Below are 27,551 nucleotides of genomic sequence, written 5' to 3'. Positions count from 1 at the left end.
GCAAATGTGCCCGCAAGATGCGTTTTTTGCCCATAGACTTGTATTGCCGACGGATGGCAACACGTCGCGTCTGTCATGCACTGGATCCGTTGTGTTTCGGCAGACCGTCGTCACAAAAAAAGTTCAATGCAACTTTTTGTATGTCACGTCCGTAATTTCTGAACTCTGCCCCCTCCTCCCCAGGACATAGACTGGGCAGGGGATGCGTTGAAAAACTGCATCCGCTGCCCATGTTGTGCACAATTTTCACAACGTGCGTCGGTACGTCGGGCCGACGCTTTGCGACGGCCCCGTACCGACACAAGTGTGAAAGAAGCCTTAGACAGCATAAGTACATGTGGGGGTTGCCTGGTTGCTAGGAAATTCCCACATGTACTTATGCTGGCTAACAGATGTAAATCATTCAGCTGCAGTGATGAAAACAATCTCTGAGCACTAAAAAATACTCAGAGGACACCCGAGCGTGCTCGAGAAATTCGAGTAACGAGTATATTCGCTCATCACTAGTTCCTACAATAATGTCCAATTCTCAGCCTCAACTTCCGGCGAAATCCGACAGTAGTAATTGGGGTATATGCAGCGCGGTCCTTTCTGTGAAGATTGCAGATATCACATCGAGACCCTCACAGCCCCCTGTGGTTTCAGCAGTCATCTGCAGTGACTGAATTATGCTACGACTGCTACAAATTTCTGATAATTTTGTGAAGAATAGAACCAGATGTCCAGAACATCTTAATAAATTAATCCTGCTTTTTAGTTTCCAAGTGTTGTATCATTTTGCATCATAATATGTTCTGGTTTTATAACAGTTTTCAATAACTCCCCAACAACCAATCATGAGACCCCGAAACGATAATTTAGTTAGTCCCTGGGGAAAGATTCCTGGTGTGATGTACGCTAACTCACCAGGTCTTAGAAAAGCAGCGGCATGTCGCCATCATTCTGACCGTCACACCCCAGTTACACCCATTTTGGCAGAGCTGGGTGAAACTGGTTTGGAAAAGGACAAAAGTCGCTTTTATTTATTTTTCTATTACCTTGGAGCTGAGATTTTATCAATAAATTCAAATCTATAAACAGCGGTCACTGCGCTGCCGCGTGTCAGGAGTCCGGGTAAGGCTAGGTTCACATTTGCATCTGTGCGCGCAACGTTTAATCCTCATACATGCATATATTTTACCCCTTCCCGCCGTGGCCCTTTTTTGCTTTTGTGTTTTCGTTTTTCGCTCCCCTCCTTCCCAGAGCCATAACTTTTTTATTTTTCTGTCAATATGGCCATGTGAGGGCTTATTTTTTGCGGGATGAGTTGTACTTTTGAATGCCACCATTGGTTTTACCATGTCTTGTACTAGAAAACGGGAAACAAATTCCAAGTGCGGTAAAATTGCAAAAAAAAAGTGCAATCCCACACTTGTTTTTTGCTTGGCTTTTTTGCTAGGTTCACTAAATGCTAAAACTGACCTGCCATTATGATTCTCCAGGTCATTACGAGTTCATAGACACCAAACATGACTAGGTTATTTTTTATTTAAGTGAAGAGAAAAAAAAATTCAAAACTTTGCTAAAAAAAAAAAAAAAAAAAAAAAAAGCGCCATTTCCGATACCCGTAGCATCTCCATTTTTCGTGATCTGGGGTCAGGTGAGGGCTTATTTTTTACGTGCCGAGCCGACACTTAATAATACCACTTTTGTGCAGATATGTTCTTTTGGTCGCCCGTTATTACATTTTAATGCAATGTCACGGCAACCCAAAAAATAGTAATTCTGGCGTTTCAAATTTTTTTCTCGCAACACCGTTTAGCGATCAGGTTAATCTTTTTTTTTTTATTGATAGATCGGGCAATTCTGAAAGCGGCAATACCAAATATGTGTAGGATTTATTTTTTTATTGTTTTATTTTGGAAGGCACAACTCGATCAGCTCAGCTACATGTAGCTGAATTGCAGGTGTGCTATGAGCGCCGACCACAGGGTGGCGCTCACAGCAGGCCGGCATCAGTAATCATAGAGGTCTCAAGGACCTCTATGGTTACCATCCTGATGCATCGCTGACCCCCGATCATGTGACGGGGGTCGGCGATGAGGTCATTTCCGGCCACGCTGCCGGAAGCACCGGTTAAATGCCGCGGTCAGCGTTTGACAAAAGCATTTAAAAGGTCAATAGCGGCGGGTGAATCGCGATTTCACCCGCCGCTATTGCGTGCACATGTCAGCTGTACAAAACAGCTGACATGTCGCGACTTTGATGTGGGCTCACTGCCGGAGCCCACATCAAAGCAGGGGACCCGACATGCGCCGTACTAGTACGGGGCATGTCAGGAAGGGGTTAATATGGTGTTTGCATGGACATGCGTTTGCATGCTTTTGCGCACGCATGCATTTTTTCGCGTTGTGTGGCAAATGCAACATGTTGCATTTTTGGAGGTGTCAAAAATCCATCAAATATGCGCACGTTAAAAAAAGACATTACAGTGTATGGGAATGGATGAGTACGCATGTCCTTGCGTACGTATGCGTTCGATGCGCTTGCGTACTTCAGACTGTGCATGTCCAGGAACTGATTGAGACACGCCCTCCTGGAAATATCAAACGCATGTGCATAAACAACGCAAAAGCAGGTAAAAAACCCATACAAGACGCAGCATTTTTTTTTGCCGTCATGTGTATGCTGATGCGTATAAAAACAGTTGTGTAAACATGCATCAGCATGCAGATGATACACTGTGCAAACATGCATTGGCATGCGTTTGCGTATGCAGATGATACGCTGCGCACATACGCAAATGTGAACTTAGCCTTGCTGTCCGGCATGGCCATCTGTGTGGCAGAGAACAGTGGGCCAAACTCACTTAACCCTTTGGTGACCCATTTTATCATTTTCGCCGCCGGTCCTAGGTGTTTTTATATCAGGGCGCCGCATTGTATTTTATTATTGCAATTATTATATTACTAGATGGTGGCCCGATTCTAACGCATCGGGTATGCTAGAGTATGTATGTATATAGCAGCCACAAAGTATATAGCACAGGCCACGTAGTATATAGGAGTATTACGTGGCCTGTGGTATATACCATTTGGCTGCTATATACATACATATTGTAGAATACCCGATGCGTTAATATAGGCCACGCAGTAAATAACACAGCCCAAGTAGTATATAACACAGCCCACACAGTATATAGCACAGCCCACGTAATATATAGCACAGCCCACAAAGTATCTAACACTGTCCACGTAGTATATAGCACGCAGCATAGAACACAGCCACGTAGTATATAACACTGTCCACGTATATAGCAGCCATGATATAACGCAGCCCACGCAGTATATAACACTGGCCACGTAATATATAGCACAGCCCACGCAGTATAGAACACAGCCCACATAGTATCTAACACTGGCCAGGTAGTATATAGCAGCCAGGCGGTATCTAACAGCCCACGTAGTATTTAGCAGTGTGGGCACCATATCCCTGTTTAAAAAAAAATAATTAAAATAAAAAAACAGTTATATATACTCACCAGCAGGGATCCAGCGAACCTCTGGTGATGCACGCGCGGCTGCCGCCATCTTGCGTTCCCAGGGTGCATTGCGAAATTACCCAGATCCTTTAGCGGTCTCGCGAGACTGCCAAGTCTTCTGGGTAATTTCGCAATGCATCTCTGGGAACAGAAGCTGGCGGCAGGCGCGAGCGCATCGTCGGGCTACGGAAGGTGAGAATAGCAGGTTTTTTTTATATTATTTTTAACATTAGATCTTTTTACTATTGATGCTGCATAGACAGCATCAATAGTAAAAACTAGGTCACACAGGGTTAATAGCGGCGGTAACAGAGTGAGTCATGGAAGGTCCTTCTCACATAGCATCCTTGGCCCCGGAACCTGCCGCTTGCACTGCCGAGGACAGCGCGCGACGTCGGAGGGTGAGAATAACGTTTTTTATTATTATTATTATTAATAATTATTTTTTTATTTATATAGCGCCAACATATTCCGCAGCACTTTACAATTAAGCGGGGACATGTACAAACAATAAATTCAGTACAAGTTAAGACAAGTTAAAGAGTGACATTAGGGGTGAGGTCCCTGCTCGCAAGCTTACAATCTACAAGGAAATGGGGGGACACAATAGGTGAAAAGTGCTTGTTATTTCAGGTCTGGCAATTATAATCAAGTATCAAGTGCAGTTATCGTGTGCATGGAGGGTGTGGAGACAGATGAATAGTAGGGTGCAGATTCACATGCAGATAATATTTGGAAGGAGGGAACAGGACAAAGTTAGTTTACTGAGTAGTTGATGTGGTAGGCTTGTATGAAGAGATGGGTTTTTAAAGCGCGCTTGAATAGGTCGGGGCTAGGTATCAGTCTGATCGTCTGGGGAAGTGCATTCCAGAGAGCTGGTGCAGCACGAGAGAAGTCTTGGAGACGGAGGTGCGAGGTTCGGATTACGGGGGATGTTAAGGTACCTTCACACTAAACGACGCTGCAGCGATCCAGATCGCTGCAGCGTCGCTGTTTGGTCGCTGGAGAGCTGTCACACAGACCGCTCTCCAGCGACCAACGATGCCGGTAACCAGGGTAAACATCGGGTTACTAAGCGCAGGGCCACGCTTAGTAACCCGATGTTTACCCTGGTTACCATCCTAAAAGTAAAAAAAACAAACGCTACATACTTACCTACCGCTGTCTGTCCCCGGCGCTGTGCTTCTCTGCTCTGGCTGTGAGCACAGCGGCCGGAAAGCAGAGCGGTGACGTCATCGCTGTGCTTTCCGGCTGACCGGCGCTCACAGCCAGTGCAGGAAAGTACAGCGCCGGGGACAGACAGCGGTAGGTAAGTATGTAGTGGTTGTTTTTTTTACTTTTAGGATGGTAACCAGGGTAAACATCGGGTTACTAAGCGCGGCCCTGCGCTTAGTAACCCGATGTTTACCCTGGTTACCAGCGAAGACATCGCTGAATCGGTGTCACACACGCCGATTCAGCGATGTCAGCGGGAGAGCCAGCGACCAAACAAAGGTCTGGCCTTTCTGCCCCGACCAACGACATCACAGCAGGATTCTGATCGCTGCTGCGTGTCAAACTAAACGATATCGCTAGCGAGGACGCTGCAACGTCACGGATTGCTAGCGATATCGTTTAGTGTTAGGTCATTTGTAGAACAGAGGGCACGTGTAGGGCGATAGACAGAGATGAGAGAGGAGATATAAGGCAGTGCAGAACTGTGGAGAGCTTTGTGGGTGAGAGAGATGAGTTTATACTGGACCTGTACCGAATGGGTAGCCAGTGTAATGACTGGCACAAGATGGAGGCATCGGTGAAGCGGCTGGACAGAAATATGACCCTGGCTGCCGCATTCAAGATGGATTGGAGAGGAGAAAGTTTGGAAAGAGGGAGACCGATCAGAAGAGAGTTGCAGCAGTCTAGACGAGAATGAATAAGAGCGACAGTAAGGGTACCGTCACACATAACGATATCGTTAACGATATCGTTGCTTTTTGTGACGTAGCAACGATATCGTTAACTAAATCGTTATGTGTGACAGCAACCAACGATCAGGCCCCTGCAGGGAGATCGTTGGTCGCTGGGGAAAGTCCAGGACTTTATTTTGTCGCTGGATCTCCCGCTGACATCGCTGATCCGGCGTGTGTGACGCCGATCCAGCGATGTCTTCACTGGTAACCAGGGTAAACATCGGGTTACTAAGCGCAGGGCCGCGCTTAGTAACCCGATGTTTACCCTGGTTACCGTTGTAAATGAAAAAACAAACAAACACTACATACTTACATTCCGGTGTCTGGTCATGTCCCTCGCCTTCAGCTTCCCGCACTGACGTCACCGCTGTACTTTACGGCCGGCGCTCAGTCAGTGCTGGAAGCTGAAGGCGAGGGACCTGACCAGACACCGGGAATGTAAGTATGTAGTGTTTGTTTTTTTACATTTACAACGGTAACCAGGGTAAACATCGGGTTACTAAGCGCGGCCCTGCGCTTAGTTACCCGATGTTTACCCTGGTTACCCGGGGACTTCAGGATCGTTGGTCGCTGGAGAGCTGTCTGTGTGACAGCTCTCCAGTGACCAAACAGCGACGCTGCAGCGATCAACATCGTTGTCGGTATCGCTGCAGCGTCGCTTAGTGTGACGGTACCTTAAGAGTCTTAGAAGTTTCAAAGGTGAGAAAAGGTCGGATTCTGGAGATGTTTTTAAGATGCAGGTGACAGGAGCGAGTGAGAGATCGGATATAGGGAGTAAAGGAAAGTTCGGTGTCGAATATGACCCCAAGACAGCGGGCATGCTGCTTGGGAGTTATGGTTGAACCCTCCAGGGTAATTTCGATGTTGGGTAGAGTGAGGTTAGTAGAAGGGAGAAACACAAGTAGTTCAGTTTTGGAGAGATTTAGTTTCAGATAGAGGGAGGACATGATGTTAGAGACAGCAGACAGACAATCCTTGGTATTTTGAATTAGAGTGGAGGTGATGTCGGGGGAAGAAGTGTATAATTGGGTGTCCTCAGCATAGAGATGGTACTGGAACCCAAATCTGCTGATTGTTTGTCCAATAGGGGCAGTGTAAAGAGAGAAGAGGAGGGGGCCCAGGACTGAGCCCTGCGGAACCCCGATAGTAAGGGGACGAGGAGAGGAAGAGGAGCCGGCAAAAGATACAGTGAAGGAGCGGTCAGAGAGGTAGTAGGAGAACCAGAAGAGGGCTGGGTCCTTGAGGCCTATAGAGCGGAGCATGGTGAGAAGGAGCTGGTGATCCACAGTGTAAAAAGCGGCAGATAGATCCAGGAGAATCAGCAGAGAGCAATGAGCTTTGGTTTTAGCTGTTATTAGATCATTAGAGACTTTAGTGAGGGACGTTTCAGTGGAGTGTAAAGAGCGGAAACCAGATTGTAAGGGGTCAAGAAGAGAGTTATCTGCGAGATAGCGGATTAGACGGGAGTGGACCCAGTGTTCCAGGAGTTTAGAGATGAAGGAAAGGTTAGAGACAGGTCTGTAGTTAGCTGTGCAGTTCTGGTCCAGGGATGGCTTTTTCAGTAAAGGGGTAATGATGGCATGTTTAACCCCTTAGTGACCGAGCCAAATTTTTTAAATCTGACCAGTGTCACTTTATGTGGTAATAACTCTGCAACGCTTCAACAAATCCCAGTGATTTTGAGATTGTTTTTTCGTGACACATTATACTTTATGATAATGGTAAATTTTGTTCAACATTTTTTGTGTTTATTTATAAAAAATATCAAAAATTTTAGAAAAATATAAACAAATTAGCAATTTTCTAAATTTGAATGATTATCCCTTTAATCCAGATAGTCATACAACAGCAAACCATGTCTGCTTTACATCAGCACCATTTGTAAAATGTTATTTTATTTTGTTAGCATTTTAGGAGGTTTAAAAATGTAGCAACAATTTTTCATTTTTTCAAAGAAATTTACAAAATTTATTTTTTTAGGGACTTATCCATGTTTGAAGTGACTTTAGGGGTCCCATATATTGGGAAACCCACAAACGTGATACCATTTTAAAAACAGCACCCCCTGACATATTGAAAACTGCTGTCAGGTAGTTTATTAACCCTTCAGGTGCTTTACAGGAATTAATGCAAAGTGGTATGACAGAAATGAAAATGTGTATTTTTACCACCTAAATGTTGCTAACTTCTAAACAGATTACTACAGCCATCAGACTCTAAGGCCACTATTTGGTCATGAATTGCCATGGCAAACATCAGGACAACAAAATCATGATCTGAGGGCACCAATTGTGACAAAGAAGAAGCCCCCACACACTGTTAACCATTTATAATGATGTAGTCACTATTGACAGCAGCATCTAAGGGGTTAAACAGATTTAGATGGTGCAAATACTGATCGTGGCTGGTACAGCAAGTTGTCAGCTATAGTGTACAACCGACAGATGCTGGATTGTCATCTGTATGGGGAGGCTATTCTCTTATATCTCAGGTCAGTTAAAAGACGTATTGGCGGTCATTAAGGGGTTAAATGAGGAGGGAAAGATACCTGAAGAAAGAGAGGTTAAATATTTTAGTCAGGTGAGTGGTGACCACTGGTGAGAGAGACTGCAGGAGAGGTGAAGGAATGGGGTCACTATTGCAGGTTGTAGGCCGAGCAGAAGCGAGGAGCTTGGAAACTTCTTCAGAAACATGCTCAAAGATGTCTAGTGAGCAGGGAAGGGGATCCAGGCACTGAGGAGATTGGGCTGAGATATCCTGATGGATGCGGTAGATTTTTTCTAGGAAATAAGTGGCCAGATTCTCACCACTGAGATTGGAGATGGGGGCCTGTACTTTAGGTTTCAAGAGGGAGTTTAAGGTTTCAAAAAGTCGTATTAGGTTGTTGGATAGTGAGGTGATGAGGGTGAAGTAGGATTGTTTGGCCAGAGAAAGGGCAGAGTTATAGGTTTTGAGCATGAACTTATAGTGGATGAAGTCTTCTGCTAAGGCCAGTCTCACATGTCCAGATAATTCCGGTACCGGAATTATCCGTGTCCGTGTGCTCACGTAGGCCATCCGTGTGGCACACGTGTGCCGCCTGTGTGCCGACTGGGAACCACATGGAGCGTGCAGGAGACAGCGCTAGAGATAAGCGCTGTCCCCTGCATCTGGTGCTGAAGCTGCCATTCATATCTTCTCTCCAGCAACGTTCGTTGGCGATAAGATATGAAAAATCCTTTTTTTTGTTTTTCTCGTGTTTAACCCCTTCATGACCCAGCCTATTTTGACCTTAAAGACCTTGCCGTTTTTTGCAATTCTGACCAGTGTCCCTTTATGAGGTAATAACTCAGGAACGCTTCAACGGATCCTAGCGGTTCTGAGATTGTTTTTTCGTGACATATTGGGCTTCATGTTAGTGGTAAATTTAGGTCAATAAATTCTGCGTTTATTTGTGATAAAAACGGAAATTTGGCGAAAATTTTGAAAATTTCGCAATTTTCACATTTTGAATTTTTATTCTGTTAAACCAGAGAGATATGTGACACAAAATAGTTAATAAATAACATTTCCCACATGTTTACTTTACATCAGCACAATTTTGGAAACAAAATTTTTTTTTGTTAGGAAGTTATAAGGGTTAAAATTTGACCAGCGATTTGTCATTTTTACAACGAAATTTACAAAACCATTTTTTTTAGGGACCACCTCACATTTGAAGTCAGTTTGAGGGGTCTATATGGCTGAAAATACCCAAAAGTGACACCATTCTAAAAACTGCACCCCTCAAGGTACTCAAAACCACATTCAAGAAGTTTATTAACCCTTCAGGTGCTTCACAGCAGCAGAAGCAACATGGAAGGAAAAAATGAACATTTAACTTTTTAGTCACAGAAATTATCTTTTAGCAACAATTTTTTTATTTTCCCAATGGTAAAAGGAGAAACTGAACCACGAAAGTTGTTGTCCAATTTGTCCTGAGTACGCTGATACCTCATATGTGGGGGTAAACCACTGTTTGGGCGCACGGCAGGGCTTGGAAGGGAAGGAGCGCCATTTGACTTTTTGAATCAAAAATTGGCTCCACTCTTTAGCGGACACCATGTCACGTTTGGAGAGCCCCCCTGTGCCTAAAAATTGGAGCTCCCCCACAAGTGACCCCATTTTGGAAACTAGACGCCCCAAGGAACTTATCTAGATGCATAGTGAGCACTTTGAACCCCCAGGTGCTTCACAAATTGATCCGTAAAAATGAAAAAGTACTTTTTTTTCACAAAAAAATTCTTTTCGCCTCAATTTTTTCATTTTCACATGGGCAACAGGATAAAATGGATCCTAAAATGTGTTGGGCAATTTCTCCTGAGTACACCAATACCTCACATGTGGGGGTAAACCACTGTTTGGGCACATGGTAAGGCTCGGAAGGGAAGGAGCGCCATTTGACTTTTTGAATGAAAAATTATTTCCATCGTTAGCGGACACCATGTCGCGTTTGGATAGCTCCTGTGTGCCTAAACATTGGCGCTCCCCCACAAGTGACCCCATTTTGGAAACTAGACCCCCCAAGGAACTTATTTAGATGCCTAGTGAGCACTTTAAACCCTCAGGTGCTTCACAAATTGATCTGTAAAAATGAAAAAGTACTTTTTTTTCACAAAAAAATTATTTTCGCCTCAATTTTTTCATTTTCACATGGGCAGTAGGATAAAATGGATCATAAAATTTGTTGGGCAATTTCTCCCGAGTACGTCGATACCTCATATGTGGGGGTAAACCACTGTTTGGGCACTCGGCAGGGCTCGGAAGGGAAGGCGCGCCATTTGACTTTTTGAATGGAAAATTAGCTCCAATTGTTAGCGGACACCATGTCGCGTTTGGAGAGCCCCTGTGTGCCTAAACATTGGAGCTCCCCCACAAGTGACCCCATTTTGGAAACTAGACCCCCCAAGGAACTTATCTAGATGCATATTGAGCACTTTAAACCCCCAGGTGCTTCACAGAAGTTTATAACGCAGAGCCATGAAAATAAAAAATAATTTTTCTTTCCTCAAAAATGATTTTTTAGCCTGGAATTTCCTATTTTGCCAAGGATAATAGGAGAAATTGGACCCCAAATATTGTTGTCCAGTTTGTCCTGAGTACGCTGATACCCCATATGTGGGGGTAAACCACTGTTTGGGCGCACGGCAGGGCTCGGAAGGGATGGCACGCCATTTGGCTTTTTAAATGGAAAATTAGCTCCAATCATTAGCGGACACCATGTCACGTTTGGAGAGCCCCTGTGTGCCTAAACATTGGAGATCCCCCACAAGTGACCCCATTTTGGAAACTAGACCCCCCAAGGAACTTATCTAGATGCATATTGAGCACTTTAAACCCCCAGGTGCTTCACAGAAGTTTATAACGCAGAGCCATGAAAATAAAAAATAATTTTTCTTTCCTCAAAAATGATTTTTTAGCCTGGAATTTCCTATTTTGCCAAGGATAATAGGAGAAATTGGACCCCAAATATTGTTGTCCAGTTTGTCCTGAGTACGCTGATACCCCATATGTGGGGGTAAACCACTGTTTGGGCGCACGGCAGGGCTCGGAAGGGATGGCACGCCATTTGGCTTTTTAAATGGAAAATTAGCTCCAATCATTAGCGGACACCATGTCACGTTTGGAGAGCCCCTGTGTGCCTAAACATTGGAGATCCCCCAGAAATGACACCATTTTGGAAACTAGACCCCCAAAGGAACTAATCTAGATGTGTGGTGAGGACTTTGAACCCCCAAGTGCTTCATAGAAGTTTATAATGCAGAGCCGTGAAAATAATAAATACGTTTTCTTTCCTCAAAAATAATTATTTAGCCCAGAATTTTTTATTTTCCCAAGGGTTACAGAAGAAATTGGACCCCAAAAGTTGTTGTCCAGTTTCTCCTGAGTACGCTGATACCCCATATGTGGGGGTAAACCACTGTTTGGGCACATGCCGAGGCTCGGAAGCGAAGTAGTGACGTTTTGAAATGCAGACTTTGATGGAATGCTCTGTGGGTGTCACGTTGCGTTTGCAGAGCCCCTGATGTGCCTAAACAGTAGAAACCGCCACAAGTGACCCCATTTTAGAAACTAGACCCCCCAAGGAACTTATCTAGATATGTGGTGAGCACTTTGAACCCCCAAGTGCTTCACAGACGTTTACAACGCAGAGCCGTGAAAATAAAAAATCATTTTTCTTTCCTCAAAAATTATGTTTTAGCAAGCATTTTTTTAGATTCACAAGGGTAACAGGAGAAATTGGACCCCAGTAATTGTTGCGCAGTTTGTCCTGAGTGTGCTGGTACCCCATATGTGGGGGTAAACCACTGTTTGGGCACACGTCGGGGCTCGGAATTGAGGGAGCACCATTTGACTTTTTGAATACGAGATTGGTTGGAATCAATGGTGGCGCCATGTTGCGTTTGGAGACCCCTGATGTGCCTAAACAGTGGTAACCCCTCAATTCTAACTCCAACACTAACCCCCCCACACCCCTAACCCTAATCCCAACTGTAGCCACAACCCTAATTCCAACCCTAACCCTATGTGCCCACGTTGCGGATTCCTGTGAGATATTTCCGCACCATTTTTGAAAAATCCGCGGGTAAAAGGCACTGCGTTTTACCTGCGGATTTTCCGCGGATTTCCAGTGTTTTTTGTGCGGATTTCACCTGCGGATTCCTATTGAGGAACAGGTGTAAAACGCTGCGGAATCCGCACAAAGAATTGACATGCAGCGGATATACAACGCAGCGTTTCCGCGCGGTATTTTCCGCACCATGGGCACAGCGGATTTGGTTTTTCATATGTTTACATGGTACTGTAAACCTGATGGAACACTGCTGCGAATCCGCAGCGGCCAATCCACTGCGGATCCGCAGCCAAATCCGCACCGTGTGCACATAGCCTAATTCTAAAGGTATGTGCACACGCTGCGGAAAACGCTGCGGATCCGCAGCAGTTTCCCATGAGTTTACAGTTCAATGTAAACCTACGGGAAACAAAAATCGCTGTACACATGCTGTGGAAAAACTGCACGGAAACGCAGCGGTTTACATTCCGCAGCATGTCACTTCTTTGTGCGGATTCCGCAGCGGTTTTACAACTGCTCCAATAGAAAATCGCAGTTGTAAAACCGCAGTGAAATGCGCAGAAAAAAATGCGGTAAATCCGCCATAAATCCGCAGCGGTTTAGAACTGCGGATTTATCAAATCCGCAGCGGAAAAATCCGCAGAGGACCAGAATACGTGTGCACATACCGAAACCCTAACCCTAGCCCTAACCCTAACCCTACCCCTAACCCTATTCTAACATTAGTGGAAAAAAAAAAATTCTTTATTTTATTTATTGTCCCTACCTATGGGGGTGACAAAGGGGGGGGGGGGGTCATTTATTATTTTTTTTATTTTGATCACTGAGACATAATCTATCTCAGTGATCAAAATGCACTTTGGAACGAATCTGCCGGCCGGCAGATTCGGCGGGCGCACTGCGCATGCGCCCGCCATTTTGGAAGATGGCGGCGCCCAGGGAGAAGACGGACGGGACCCCGGCTGGATCGGTAAGTATGATGGGGTGGGGGGGGACCACGGGGGGGGGGGGGAATCGGAGCGCGGGATGGGTGGAACGGAGCACAGGGGGTGTGGAACGGAGCACGGGGGGGCTGGAATGGAGCACGGGGGGGCTGGAACGGAGCACCGGGGGGGGTGGATCGGAGTGCAGGGGGGGGTGATTGGAGCACGGGGGGGTGATTGGAGCACGGGGGGAGCGGACAAGAGCACGGGGGGGGGGGGGGAGCGGAGCCCTGTACTGAGGGAAGCCGGAGCAGTGTACCGGCCAGATCGGGGGGCTCGGGGGGTGATCGGTGGGGTGGGGGCACATTAGTATTTCCAGCCATGGCCGATGATATTTCAGCATCGGCCATGGCTGGATTGTAATATTTCACCAGTTATAATAGGTGAAATATTACAAATCGCTCTGATTGGCAGTTTCACTTTCAACAGCCAATCAGAGCGATCGTAGCCACGAGGGGGTGAAGCCACCCCCCCTGGGCTAAACTACCACTCCCCCTGTCCCTGCAGATCGGGTGAAATGGGAGTTAACCCTTTCACCCGATCTGCAGGGACGCGATCTTTCCATGACGCCACATAGGCGTCATGGGTCGGATTGGCACCGACTTTCATGACGCCTACGTGGCGTCATGGGTCGGGAAGGGGTTAAAATAAAGATCCCTGTCCCCACCCCCCTCCCATGCCCTGTGCGCCCCCTGCTGTTAATAAAATACTCACCCGGCTCCCTCGCAGCGTCCTGTCCTCGCCACAGCTTCTCCTGTATGAGCGGTCACGTGGTGCCGCCCATTACAGTGATGAATATTCGGCTCCACCCCTATGGGAGGTGGAGCCGCATATTCATGACTGTAATCGGCGGCACCACGTGACCGCACAGTACAGGAAAAGCTGCGGCGAGGACAGGAAGCTGCGAGGGAGCCGGGTGAGTATTTTATTAACAGCGGGCGGGCGCACAGGGGGTGGGAGGGGGGTGGGGACAGGGATCTTTATTTTAAACACGAGAAAAAAAAAAAAAAAAAGGATTTTTCATTTCTTCTCGCCAGTGAACGCTGCTGTAGAGAAGATATGAATGGCGGCTTCAGCACCACGTGGGGTGGACAGCGCTTACTGTAGCGCTGTCTCCTGCATGGCACACGGACTGCACACGGACAGCGTCCGTGTGCGGTACGAGTTTTACACGGACCCATTGACTTTAATGGGTCCGTGTAATCCGTGCGCTCCCACGAACACTGACATGTCTCTGTGTTTTGCACACGGACACACGGTCCGTGAAAACACACTGACATGTGCAGAGACACATTGATTTCAATGTGTCTACGTGAGTCAGTGTCTCCGGTACATGAGGAAACTGTCACCACACGTACCGGAGCCACTGACGTGTGAAACCGGCCTAAGGCTATGTGCACACGTTCAGGAATTCATGCAGAAAATTCCTGTGAAAAAACTGACATTTTCTGCAAGAAATCAGCAAGAAAACCGCATGCGTTTTTGCCGCGGTTTTTTCCCCGACACTTCCCAATGCATTTTGTAGTGGGAAATCCGCAAAAGAACGCAAAATTAATGAACATGCTGCGTTTTTTACCGCGATGCGATTTTTTCACGGAAAAAAACGCATCATGTGCACAAAACACGCGTAATTCATTCTAAATGATGGGATGCTTATTGTATGCGTTTTTTTTGCGGTTTTATAGCGTTTTTATCGGGAAAAACCGCAACGTGTGCACACAGCCTAAGAGAGATTTTCTCCACTGCCGCTCTGCACACCTTGAGCAACGCTGAAGAAAGCGTGTTTGCATAGTGTGCCAGGACTGCCGTTGTCTGTGTCGGGTCTTTCTGTGTGTAGAAGGGGCTGCTTCATCCAGGGCATTCGTCAGTGTATTATTGAAGTGTGACAATGCTAAGTCTGGACAGGAGAGGGAGGAGATGGGGGCTAAAGATGTGTGGAGAATATCCATAAGCTGCTGGGTATTATTTGAAACATTAGATCTTTTTACACATACGCATCATCAATAGTAAAAAGTTGGTCACACAGGGTTAATAGCTGCGTAACCGGAGTGCGTTACACCACGCTCCGGTAACGCTAGCATTAACCCTGTGTGAGGGCTGACTGAAGGGGAGTATGGATCGGAGACTGACTGCGGGGAGGAAGGAGCGGTCATTTTGCCGGCAGACTGTGCCCGTCGCTGATTGGTCGTGGCAATGGTTGTGGGCGTTTTGCCACGACCAATCAGCGACTTGGATTTCCATGACAGACAGAGGCCGCGACCAATGAATATCCGTGACAGACAGAAGGACAGACAGATAGAAAGATGGAAGTGACCCTTAGACAATTATATAGTAGACTAGATGGTGGCCCGATTCTAACGCATCGGGTATTCTAAAATATGCATGTCAACGTAGTATATTGCCCAGCCACGTAGTATACTGCCCAGCCACGTAGTATACTGCCCAGCCACGTAGTATACTGCCCAGCCACGTAGTATATCGCCCAGCCACGTAGTATATCGCCCAGCCACGTAGTATATCGCCCAGCCACGTAGTATATCGCCCAGCCACATAGTATATCGCCCAGCCACATAGTATATCGCCCAGCCACATAGTATATCGCCCAGCCACATAGTATATCGCCCAGCCACATAGTATATCGCCCAGCCACATAGTATATCGCCCAGCCACATAGTATATCGCCCAGCCACATAGTATATCGCCCAGCCACATAGTATATCGCCCAGCCACATAGTATATCGCCCAGCCACATAGTATATCGCCCAGCCACATAGTATATCGCCCAGCCACATAGTATATCGCCCAGCCACATAGTATATCGCCCAGTGACAAAATAAAAAATAAACATATACTCACCTTAGTCCTGGCTCCTGTGTACGGTGCACGCGGCAGCTTCCGGTCCCAGGGTTGGTATGACTATGAGCGCAGGACCTGTGATGACGTCGCGGTCACATGACCGTGACGTCATGGCCGTGACGTCATGGCAGGTCCTTCTCCCATAGTATCCTTAGCACCGGAACCTGCCGGCGGACAGGACGTGATGTCGGAGGGTGAGAATAACGTTTTATTTTAAAATTATTATTATTATTTGTAACATACGCAGCATCAATAGTAAAAACTTGGTCACACAGGGTTAATAGCTGCGTAACCGGAGTACGTTACACCGGAGGTCCATTAACCCCTTCATGACCCAGCCTATTTTGACCTTAAAGACCTTGACGTTTTTTGCAATTCTGACCAGTGTCCCTTTATGAGGTAATAACTCAGGAACGCTTCAATGGATCCTAGCGGTTCTGAGATTGTTTTTTCGTGACATATTGGGCTTCATGTTAGTGGTAAATTTAGGTCAATAAATTCTGTGTTTATTTGTGATAAAAACGGAAATTTGGCGAAAATTTTGAAAATTTCGCAATTTTCACATTTTGAATTTTTATTCTGTTAAACCAGAGAGGTATGTGACACAAAATAGTTAATAAATAACATTTCCCACATGTTTACTTTACATCAGCACAATTTTGGAAACAAAATTTTTTTTTGCTAGGAAGTTATAAGGGTTAAAATTTGACCAGCGATTTCTCATTTTTACAACGAAATTTACAAAACCATTTTTTTTTTAGGGACCACCTCACATTTGAAGTCAGTTTGAGGGGTCTATATGGCTGAAAATACCCAAAAGTGACACCATTCTAAAAACTGCACTCCTCAAGGTGCACAAAACCACATTCAAGAAGTTTATTAACCCTTCAGGTGCTTCACAGCAGCAGAAGCAACATGGAAGGAAAAAATGAACATTTAACTTTTTAGTCACAAAAATGATTTTTCAGCAACAATTTTTGTATTTTCCCAATGGTAAAAGGAGAAACTGAACAACGAAAGTTGTTGTCCAATTTGTCCTGAGTATGCTGATACCTCATATGTGGGGGTAAACCACTGTTTGGGCGCACGGCAGGGCTTGGAAGGGAAGGAGCGCCATTTGACTTTTTGAATGAAAAATTGGCTGCACTCTTTAGCGGACACCATGTCGCGTTTGGAGAGACCCTGTGTGCTTAAACATTGGAGCTCCCCCACAAGTGACCCCATTTTGGAAACTGGACCCCCCAAGGAACTTATCTAGATGCCTAGTGAGCACTTTAAACCCTCAGGTGCTTCACAAATTGATCCGTAAAAATGAAAAAGTACTTTTTTTTTCACAAAAAATTTCTTTTCGCCTCAATTTTTTCATTTTCACATGGGCAATAGGATAAAATGGATCCTAAAATTTGTTGAGCAATTTCTCCCGAGTACGCCGATACCTCATATGTGGGGGTAAACCACTGTTTGGGCACACGGCAGGGCTCGGAAGGGAAGGCGCGCCTTTTGACTTTTTGAATGGAAAATTAGCTCCAATTGTTAGCGGACACCATGTCGCATTTGGAGAGCCCCTGTGTGCCTATGCATTGGAGCTCCCCCACAAGTGACCCCATTTTGGAAACTAGACCCCCAAGGAACTTATCTAGATGCATACTGAGCACTTTAAACCCCCAGGTGCTTCACAGAAGTTTATAATGCAGGGCCATGAAAATAAAAAATTATTTTTCTTTTCTCAAAAATGAATTTTTAGCCTGGAATTTCCTATTTTGCCAATGGTAATAGGAGAAATTGGACCACAAATGTTGTTGTCCAGTTTGTCCTGAGTACGCAGATACCCCATATGTGGGGGTAAACCACTGTTTGGGCACACGGCAGGGCTCAGAAGGGAAGGCACGCCATTTGGCTTTTTAAATGGAAAATTAGCTCCAATCATTAGCGGACACCATGTCGCGTTTGGAGAGCCCCTGTGTGCCTAAACATTGGAGATCCCCCACAAATGACCCCAATTTGGAAACTAGACCCCCAAAGAAACTAATCTAGATGTGTGGTGAGCACTTTGAACCCTCAAGTGCTTCACAGAAGTTTATAACGCAGAGCCATGAAAAAAAAAAAAAAAAATTCTTTTCTCAAAAATGATTTTTTAGCCCGCAATTTTTTTATTTTTCCAAGGGTTACAGGAGAAATTTGACCCCAAAAGTTGTTGTCCAGTTTCTCCCGAGTACACCGATACCCCATATGTGGGGGTAAACCACTGTTTAGGCACATGCTGGGGCTCGGAAGTGAAGTAGTGACGTTTTGAAATGCAGACTTTGATGGAATGCGATGTGGGCATCACGTTGCGTTTGCAGAGCCCCTGATGTGCCTAAACAGTAGAAACCCCCCACAAGTGACCTCATTTTGGAAACTAGACCCCCCAAGGAACTTATCTAGATATGTGGTGAGCACTTTGAACCCCCAACTGCTTCACAGACGTTTACAACGCAGAGCCGTGAAAATAAAAAATCATTTTTCTTTCCTCAAAAATGATGTTTTAGCAAGCAATTTTTTATTTTCTCAAGGGTAACAGGAGAAATTGGACCCCGGTAATTGTTGCGCAGTTTGTCCTGAGTATGCTGGTACCCCATATGTGGGGGTAAACCACTGTTTGGGCACACGTCGGGGCTCGGAAGTGAGGGAGCACCATTTGACTTTTTGAATACAAGATTGGCTGGAATCAATGGTGGCGCCATGTTGCGTTTGGAGACCCCCTGATGTGCCTAAACAGTGGAAACCCCTCAATTCTAACTCCAACACACCCCTAAACCTTATCCCAACTGTAGCCGTAACCCTAATCACAACCCTAACCCCAACACACCCGTAACCCCAACACACCCCTAACCCTAACCACAACCCTAATTCCAACCCTAACCCTAAGGCTATGTGCCAACGTTGCGGATTCGTATGAGATTTTTCAGCACCATTTTTGAAAAATCCGCGGGTAAAAGGCACTGCGTTTTACCTGCGGATTTACCGCGGATTGCCAGTGTTTTTTGTGCGGATTTCACCTGTGGATTCCTATTGAGGAACAGGTGTAAAACGCTGCGGAATCCGCACAAAGAATTGACATGCTGCGGAAAATACAACGCAGCGTTCCCGCGCGGTATTTTCCGCACCATGGGCACAGCGGATTTGGTTTCCATATGTTTACATGGTACTGTACACCTGATGGAACACTGCTGCGGATCCGCAGCCAAATCTGCACCGTGTGCACATAGCCTAATTCTAAAGGTATGTGCACACGCTGCGGAAAACGCTGCGGATCCGCAGCAGTTTCCCATGAGTGTACAGTTCAATGTAAACCTATGGGAAACAAAAATCGCTGTACACATGCTGCGGAAAAACTGCACGGAAACGCAGCGGTTTACATTCCGCAGCATGTCACTTCTTTCTGCGGATTCCGCAGCGGTTTTACAACTGCTCCAATAGAAAATCACAGTTGTAAAACCGCAGTGAAATGCACAGAAAAAACGCGGTAAATCCGCCATAAATCCGCAGCGGTTTAGCACTGCGGATTTATCAAATCCTCTGCGGAAAAATCCGCACAGGACCAGAATATGTGTGCACATCCCGAACCCTAACCCTACCCCTAACCCTAGTTCTTACCCCAACCTTAGTGGGGAAAAAAAATATTTTTTTTTTTATTGTCCCTGCCTATGGGGGTGACAAAGGGGGGGGGTGACAATCATTTACTCTTTTTTTTATTTTGATCACTGAGATATAACCTATCTCAGTGATCAAAATTCACTCTGGAACGAATCTGCCGGCCGGCAGATTCGGCGGGCGCATGTCACATTTGGAAGATGGCGGCGCCCAGGAAAGAAGACGGACGGACCCCGGGAGGCCGGGTAAGTATAAGAAGGGGGAGATCAGGGCACGGGGGGGGGGGGGGGCGTCGGAGCACGGGGGGGTGGATCGGAGCATGGGGGGGTGGATTGGAGCACGGAGTGGGGGATCGCTGTGCGGGCAGGTGGATCGGAGCACGGGGGGGGATCGCTGTGCGGGGGGTGGGATCGCTGTGTGGGGGGGGGGGGGGATCGGAGTGCGGGGGGGGTTGATTGGAGCACGGGGGGTGTGATTGGAGCACGGGGGGAGCGGACAGGAGGACGGGGGAGCGGAGCACAGGACGGAGGGAGCGGACCACAGATCGGGGGGCGATCGGTGGGGTGGGTGCACATTAGTGTTTCCAGCCATGGCCGATGATATTGCAGCATCGGCCATGGCTGGATTGTAATATTTCACCATTTTTTTAGGTGAAATATTACAAATCGCTCTGATTGGCAGTTTCACTTTCAACAGCCAATCAGAGCGATCGTAGCCACGGGGGGGGGGGGGGGGTGAAGCCACCCCCCCTGGGCTAAACTACCACTCCCCCTGTCCCTGCAGATCGGGTGAAATGGGAGTTAAACCTTTCACCCGATCTGCAGGGACGCGATCTTTCCATGACGCATATGCTGAGTCATGGGTCGGAATGGCACCGACTTTCATGACGCAGCGTATGCGTCAAAGGTCGGGAAGGGGTTAACCCTGTGTGAGGGCTGACTGGAGGGGAGTACGGAGCGGGCACTGACTGCAGGGAGGAAAGAGTGGCCATATTGCCGCCAGACTGTGGCCGTCGCTGATTGGTCGTAGTGTTTAGCCACGACCAATCAGCGACTTGGATTCCATGACAGAGGCCGCGACCAATGAATATCCGTGACAGAAAGACAGACGGAAATGACCCATAGACAATTATATAGTAAGATTATACAGTGGATACCTGGAAAAAAATAACATTTTTGCAAATAATCAACAGCTGAACAAGGACCCAATGTCAGCATTGTGTAATAATATTGTACATAGTGTCTGTCTGTGCGGCTCCACTGTGTATGCGGCGCTACTGTGGCAGCAGACATGTCTGGACAGGTCCGGTCGCCGGTATACCACCCCTCCCCCCTCACGTACAGGACAGTACCTACCTTCAGCTGCAGGCGGCCAGGCACCCCGGGGCATTCCCTCCGCGACCACCAATCTGGCGCCAATCTCCTCACCACACACCCGCCAAATCCCTGTACTTCACACTTCAGCTAGAGAACAAACTGCAACGCAAGCCCCCATTTTCCCGTAGACCGGAAACCTTCTGCCCTCACAGTGAGAAGTCCCAAATACCGCAGCTTCCACCAACTGCCAGTGGTAAACATGGCCGCCGTCACTATAGTAATCACGTGATCACAACGCCCTTTCAGCAGGCCCCGCCCTCAGTAAACATGGCCCGTGGTGGCTCCGCCCTGGAGACCTCAGCATCTGTCTCCGCTCCGTTGATTGAGCGGCGGGGCTCTTGAGCATGGGATCAGTCAGGAACGGATACCGGGAACGGCTGCTGCTGGCCGTGGACATCGGGAGTACGGTCCTGCGATGTCACGTGTACAACGCGGCCGCGGAGACTTGTGGGAGCGCGGAGGACAAGGTAGAGGGGAAGCAATGACCGCGGCGGGGGGCGCGGAGGCTGGCAGTGCCCAGGGGTGACGGCTCTGCCAGCTTCATAGTAAATAGTGGTATGTGCTCTCCTCAGCAATAGTGTCTGCTGACAGCCACAATGTAATCACTAATAATGCCCGCTGATATACGCAGTGTGATCGGTGTAGTGCCCGCTGATATACGCAGTGTGATCGGTGTAGTGCCCGCTGATATACGCAGTGTGATCGGTGTAGTGCCCACTGATATACGCAGTGTGATCGGTGTAGTGCCCGCTGATATACGCAGTGTGATCGGTGTAGTGCCCACTGATACATGCAGTGTGATCGGTGTAGTGCCCGCTGATACATGCAGTGTGATCGGTGTAGTGCCCGCTGATATACGCAGTGTGATCGGTGTAGTGCCCACTGATATACGCAGTGTGATCGGTGTAGTGCCCGCTGATATACGCAGTGTGATCGGTGTAGTGCCCACTGATACATGCAGTGTGATCGGTGTAGTGCCCGCTGATACATGCAGTGTGATCGGTGTAGTGCCCGCTGATATACGCAGTGTGATCGGTGTAGTGCCCACTGATACATGCAGTGTGATCGGTGTAGTGCCCGCTGATATACGCAGTGTGATCGGTGTAGTGCCCGCTGATATACGCAGTGTGATCGGTGTAGTGCCCGCTGATATACGCAGTGTGATCGGTGTAGTGCCCGCTGATATACGCAGTGTGATCGGTGTAGTGCCCGCTGATATACGCAGTGTGATCGGTGTAGTGCCCACTGATATACGCAGTGTGATCGGTGTAGTGCCCGCTGATATACGCAGTGTGATCGGTGTAGTGCCCGCTGATATACGCAGTGTGATCGGTGTAGTGCCCGCTGATATACGCAGTGTGATCGGTGTAGTGCCCGCTGATATACGCAGTGTGATCACTAATAATGCCCGCTGATACATGCAGTGTGATCGGTGTAGTGCCCGCTGATACATGCAGTGTGATCGGTGTAGTGCCCGCTGATATACGCAGTGTGATCGGTGTAGTGCCCGCTGATACATGCAGTGTGATCGGTGTAGTGCCCGCTGATACATGCAGTGTGATCGGTGTAGTGCCCGCTGATATACGCAGTGTGATCGGTGTAGTGCCCGCTGATACATGCAGTGTGATCGGTGTAGTGCCCGCTAATGGGCGCAGTGTGATCGGTGTAGTGCCCGCTGATACATGCAGTGTGATCGGTGTAGTGCCCGCTGATATACGCAGTGTGATCGGTGTAGTGCCCGCTGATACATGCAGTGTGATCGGTGTAGTGCCCGCTGATATACGCAGTGTGATCGGTGTAGTGCCCGCTGATATACGCAGTGTGATCGGTGTAGTGCCCGCTGATACATGCAGTGTGATCGGTGTAGTGCCCGCTGATACATGCAGTGTGATCGGTGTAGTGCCCGCTGATACATGCAGTGTGTTCGGTGTAGTGCCCGCTGATATATGCAGTGTGATCGGTGTAGTGCCCGCTGATATACGCAGTGTGATCGGTGTAGTGCCCGCTGATACATGCAGTGTGATCGGTGTAGTGCCCGCTGATACATGCAGTGTGTTCGGTGTAGTGCCCGCTGATATATGCAGTGTGATCGGTGTAGTGCCCGCTAATGGGCGCAGTGTGATCGGTGTAGTGCCCGCTAATGGGCGCAGTGTGATCGGTGTAGTGCCCGCTGATACATGCAGTGTGATCGGTGTAGTGCCCGCTGATATACGCAGTGTGATCGGTGTAGTGCCCGCTGATATACGCAGTGTGATCGGTGTAGTGCCCGCTGATATACGCAGTGTGATCGGTGTAGTGCCCGCTGATACATGCAGTGTGATCGGTGTAGTGCCCACTGATATACGCAGTGTGATCGGTGTAGTGCCCGCTGACGGGCGCAGTGTGATTGGTGTAGTGCCCGCTGACGGGCGCAGTATGATGGGCGCAGTGTGATCGGTGCAGTCCCCGCTAATGGGCGCAGTGTGATCGGCGTGGCGCCCGCTGAATGATGTGGTGTGTGATCAGCGCATGTGACGCTTCTGTGAGACATCACACAGTCCCTCTTATGTTTTCATTGTTGTGCAGTACATGGAACAGTTTTTAGAAAAAAATCCATTTTAACTATTAATACTTTTTCCTCCTCGGAGTTATATTACTGTACTAGCAGATCTTTCATATGAAGACAAAGTCCAACCAGCGCCTGGCACCCCTGATAACCCCACCCCCCATGCCACCCCCACCCCCAATTTCTTTATTTATGCCCAGGTCACTATCTGCACTATCTTCCCCTCCTATAAAATGAATAACCTCCCCCATTCCCTAGTTTAAACACTCCTCCAACCTTCTAGCCATTCTCTCCTCCAGCACAGCTGCACCTTCCCCATTGAGGTGCAGCCCGTCCCTAGCGTAGAACCTGTAGCCAACTGAGAAGTCGGCCCAGTTCTCCAGGAACCCAAACCCCTCCTTCCTACACCAATTCTTGAGCCACTTATTATTCTCCCTTATTATTATTTTTACCGTATATACTCGAGTATAAGCCGAGATTTTCAGCCCATTTTTTTGGGCTGAAAGTCCCCCTCTCGGCTTATACTCGAGTCATACCCGGGGGTCGGCACGGGAGGGGGTGCAGGGGCTGTGTAATTATACTTACCTGCTCGCGGCGTGGTCGCTGGACGTCCCTGCTTCTTCCAGCGCTGCATCTTCTTCCTGTATTGAGCGGTCACATGGCACCGCTCATTACAGTAATGAATATGTGGCTCCACTTCCCATAGAGGTGGAGCCGCATATTCATTACCGTATATGAGCGGTGACGCTGCCCGCTCAATACAGGAAGAAGATGCAGCGCCGGGGAAGAAGCAAAGACACAGCGCCAGGACCAGGTGAGTATACCGGGAGGGGGAGCGCTGCGCTGCGCGATAGTCACCTGCTCCTCGGTCCGGGTGTTGCTCTGTCTTCAGCAGTGACACTCAGGTGAGAGGGTGCGGTGACGTAGTCAGTGCCGAAGACGGAGCCGCACGAGGAGCAGGTGACAGTGCCGGGGTCTTGAGCGAAGAGAGGTGAGTATGTGATTTTTTTTTTTTTTTTTATGGCAGCCAAAGCATATGGGGCAAGTGACTGTGCAGAGCATCTTATGGGGCCATACTTGTGCAGCATTATAAGGGGCAAGTGACTGTGCAGAGCATCTTATGGGAACATACTTGTGCAGCATTATAAGGGGCAAGTGACTGTGCAGAGCATCTTATGGGAACATACTTGTGCAGCATTATAAGGGGCAAGTGACTGTGCAGAGCATCTTATGGGAACATACTTGTGCAGCATTATAAGGGGCAAGTGACTGTGCAGAGCATCTTATGGGGCCATACTTGTGCAGCACTATATGGGGCAAGTGGCTGTGCAGAGCATCTTATGGGGCCATACTTGTGCAGCACTATATGGGGCAAGTGGCTGTGCAGAGCATCTTATGGGGCCATAACGCTTGTCCAGCATCACCGAGTCCGTAAAAAAGCGTTTTCTTTATTCACAAACTTTAAACATGGAGGATATCCTCCATGTTTAAAGTATGTGAATAAAGAAAACGCTTTTTTACGGACTCGGTGAAGCTGGACATTTCTTTCTTTTTTTGGATCTTGTACGCCTGGACACAGCGGGTCCGTGCTCCTGAGGTTTGGTTGCTGTATCACGGGTGAGCTGGTTTATGTTCCTTCCATAACGCTTGTGCAGCACTATATGGGGCAGTGACTATACGGAGCACTATAATGGGGCCATAACACTTGTGCAGCACTGTAAAGGGCAAATATCTCTATGGAGCATCTTATGAGGCCCTTATTACCCTTTATGCAGCATTATATGGGGCATATTTTAATATGGAGCATCTAATGGAGCCCATCAAACTTTATGGAGCATTATATGGGGCTCCTGATTCAATATGGATATTCAAAAACACTTAACCTACTGATGTCTCAATTAATTTTCCTTTTATTGGTATCTATTTTTACTTTTGAAATTTACCGGTAGCTGCTGCATTTTCCACCCTAGGCTTATACTCAAGTCATTAACTTTTCCCAGTTTTTTGTGGCAAAATTAGGGGGGTCGGCTTATACTCGAGTATATACGGTATTTATTATTATAGCACCATTTAGTCCATGGCGCTTTACATGTGAGGAGGGGTATACATAATAAAAACAAGTACAATAATCTTGAACAATACAAGTCACAACTAGTACAGGAGGAGAGAGGACCCTGCCCGCGAGGGCTCACAATCTACAAGGGATGGGTGAGGATACAGTAGGTAAGGATAGAGCTGGTCGTGCAGTGGTTTGGTCGATCGGTGGTTACTGCAGGTTGTAGGCTTGTCGGAAGAGGTGGGGCTTCAGTTTCCAATCAGTGATGACATGATTGGACTGTGTATCGCTCAGTAGTCACTACTTTCAATGATTTCTAAGAGGAGTAACAAAAGGAACAGCACAATCCAGGGTTGTAAGGAAAAAAACACTCCAGAACTACTATTTAACAGGAAATGAAAGACTTTACTAATACAGACAGGAGAGAACCTTTTAAAAGTTCCCTCAACAAATCCCAAACTACCCTCTTAAAGGGGTTTTTCTGTTCCAGAAAACCAGCTCTGGACCCGGGCACGGTGACTAAAACACGGTTTACTTTTTTAAAAAACAAACTGCAGCTGGGTGACAGCTGTTTTTTTGGCTTTAAAGGGAACCTGTCACCCCCCCAGGCGTCTGAGACCAAAAGAGCCACCCAGGCAGCACCAATGCTGCACTCCGACAAGTGTTGCCTCTCTGGCGTGGCAGGTGGTACAGGAAGTTTTTCAGAAAATACCACCTTGGAGCTCCTTGCTTTCAGCTTGCAGCATAATTCCCTGAAATCATCTTTAAGGACCTTCCACCTACCTCTAACTTTGTAATTTGTGCCAATGTGCACCATGACCGCTGGGTCCTCACCAGCCCCTCCCAGTAGTCTGTCAACCCGATCAGCGATGTGTCGTCGAGCGCCAGGTAGGCAGCACACCGTTCGACGATCCCTGTCTTTGTGACAGATTGCCCTATCTGTTCCCCTAATAATTGAGTCCCCCACTACCAGCACCTGTCTGGCCTGCCCTGCTCTCCTATTTCCCTCCTTACTGGAGCAGACACTCCTCCGGCTTTCAGAGGATATACCATTTATAACCACCCTCTGCTTTCTATCACTAAGCCAGTTACCCATTTACACACATTTTCCCCCAGACCCAGCATTCTCATTTTGTGTACCAACCTCTTGTGTGGCACGGTATCAAACGCTTTGGAAGAATCAAGATATACCATATAACCTACTGGAGAACCGGAAAAAAGTTTGGAGGAATTGAGAAAAAACCCCACCACTGGATTGATTTTCATTGTGTGGTAAAAATGACCTCACAACGTCACTCTCCAGGTCAGTGTGATTACGGCGATACCAAACTTCTATAGTTTTTTTATTTAAGTATTGAAAAAAATTCGAAAATAGCAAAAAAAAAATTCAGTTGGCAGTTATTGAGACCTATAACCGTTGCTGTACAACTAATAGCAGCTAATCAGACGGTCGGCATAGGGCCCTAGGGTCAAGGGGGCCCAATACCAGCGCTGTCTCTCTTTCCCCACCCTCCCAACTGACTTTCAACTGTATCCATGTCCTGGATGCAGAAGCCTTTCAAAGCAATTATGGAAAAGGGAGCGTCAGCCGACCACACTCTGCAGAGACCAAAGCAGTGGGGGAACGGGGAGAGGGGAGTATTTTTTTATCTTGTAGGGCCATAATACTATTTGTAGTACTAAGTGAGGGCCAACATGCTTCCTGGGGACCACCATACTATTTGGATGGCTTATTGGGGGGACCATCATACTATATGGAGGGCTTTGTGGGGGCCATTGTAGTGTAGAGGGCTGTGTCTGGGCCATCTGTCATGCTGTAACAGTAGGAAAGATGGAGAGGAGGGACTCTATACTGTCCCTCAATCTATTTTATCCCTATTCCTAGGTTACCCCTGAAGGTAGAGATGCACTGGACACGTGACTCTGTACGCCTACAGAAACCTACTCAACACCCACCCTGATAAAATACAAAGGCTAAAATGGGTTCACAGTAAAGAGGCAGAAAATCAACAGAACGCCAGGAGTGGAAGGTAGAGGTATT

The 27,551-nt window shown here is 47.4% G+C and overlaps 2 protein-coding genes across 5 annotated transcripts in view; one reads left to right on the top strand and one right to left on the bottom strand.

Annotated features, from left to right (window-relative positions):
- RNF168 (ring finger protein 168) overlaps positions 1-21,329 on the bottom strand; it is a 110,103-nt gene extending 88,774 nt beyond the window's left edge. Inside the window, exon 1 of one of the 3 annotated variants that reach the window (XM_069727881.1) lies at positions 20,889-21,329. The gene's annotated coding sequence lies outside the window, so the exon portion shown is untranslated. The remainder of the gene's footprint in view (positions 1-20,888) is intronic. The other 2 variants (XM_069727882.1, XM_069727884.1) reach the window with 2 other exon arrangements.
- The window catches only part of GK5 (glycerol kinase 5), a 73,632-nt gene continuing 67,228 nt past the window's right edge, over positions 21,148-27,551 (top strand). Inside the window, exon 1 of one of the 2 annotated variants that reach the window (XM_069727886.1) lies at positions 21,148-21,376. In XM_069727886.1, the coding sequence (XP_069583987.1) occupies positions 21,254-21,376 (123 nt within the window). In that variant the 5' untranslated portion in view covers positions 21,148-21,253. The remainder of the gene's footprint in view (positions 21,377-27,551) is intronic. The other variant, XM_069727885.1, reaches the window with a different exon arrangement.

Source organism: Ranitomeya imitator, chromosome 5, assembly GCF_032444005.1.
Source record: "Ranitomeya imitator isolate aRanImi1 chromosome 5, aRanImi1.pri, whole genome shotgun sequence".
NCBI classification, from domain to species: domain Eukaryota; kingdom Metazoa; phylum Chordata; class Amphibia; order Anura; family Dendrobatidae; genus Ranitomeya; species Ranitomeya imitator.
The sequence above is the reverse complement of the archived record's forward strand: the minus strand, read 5'-3'. Positions and strand labels throughout refer to the sequence as shown.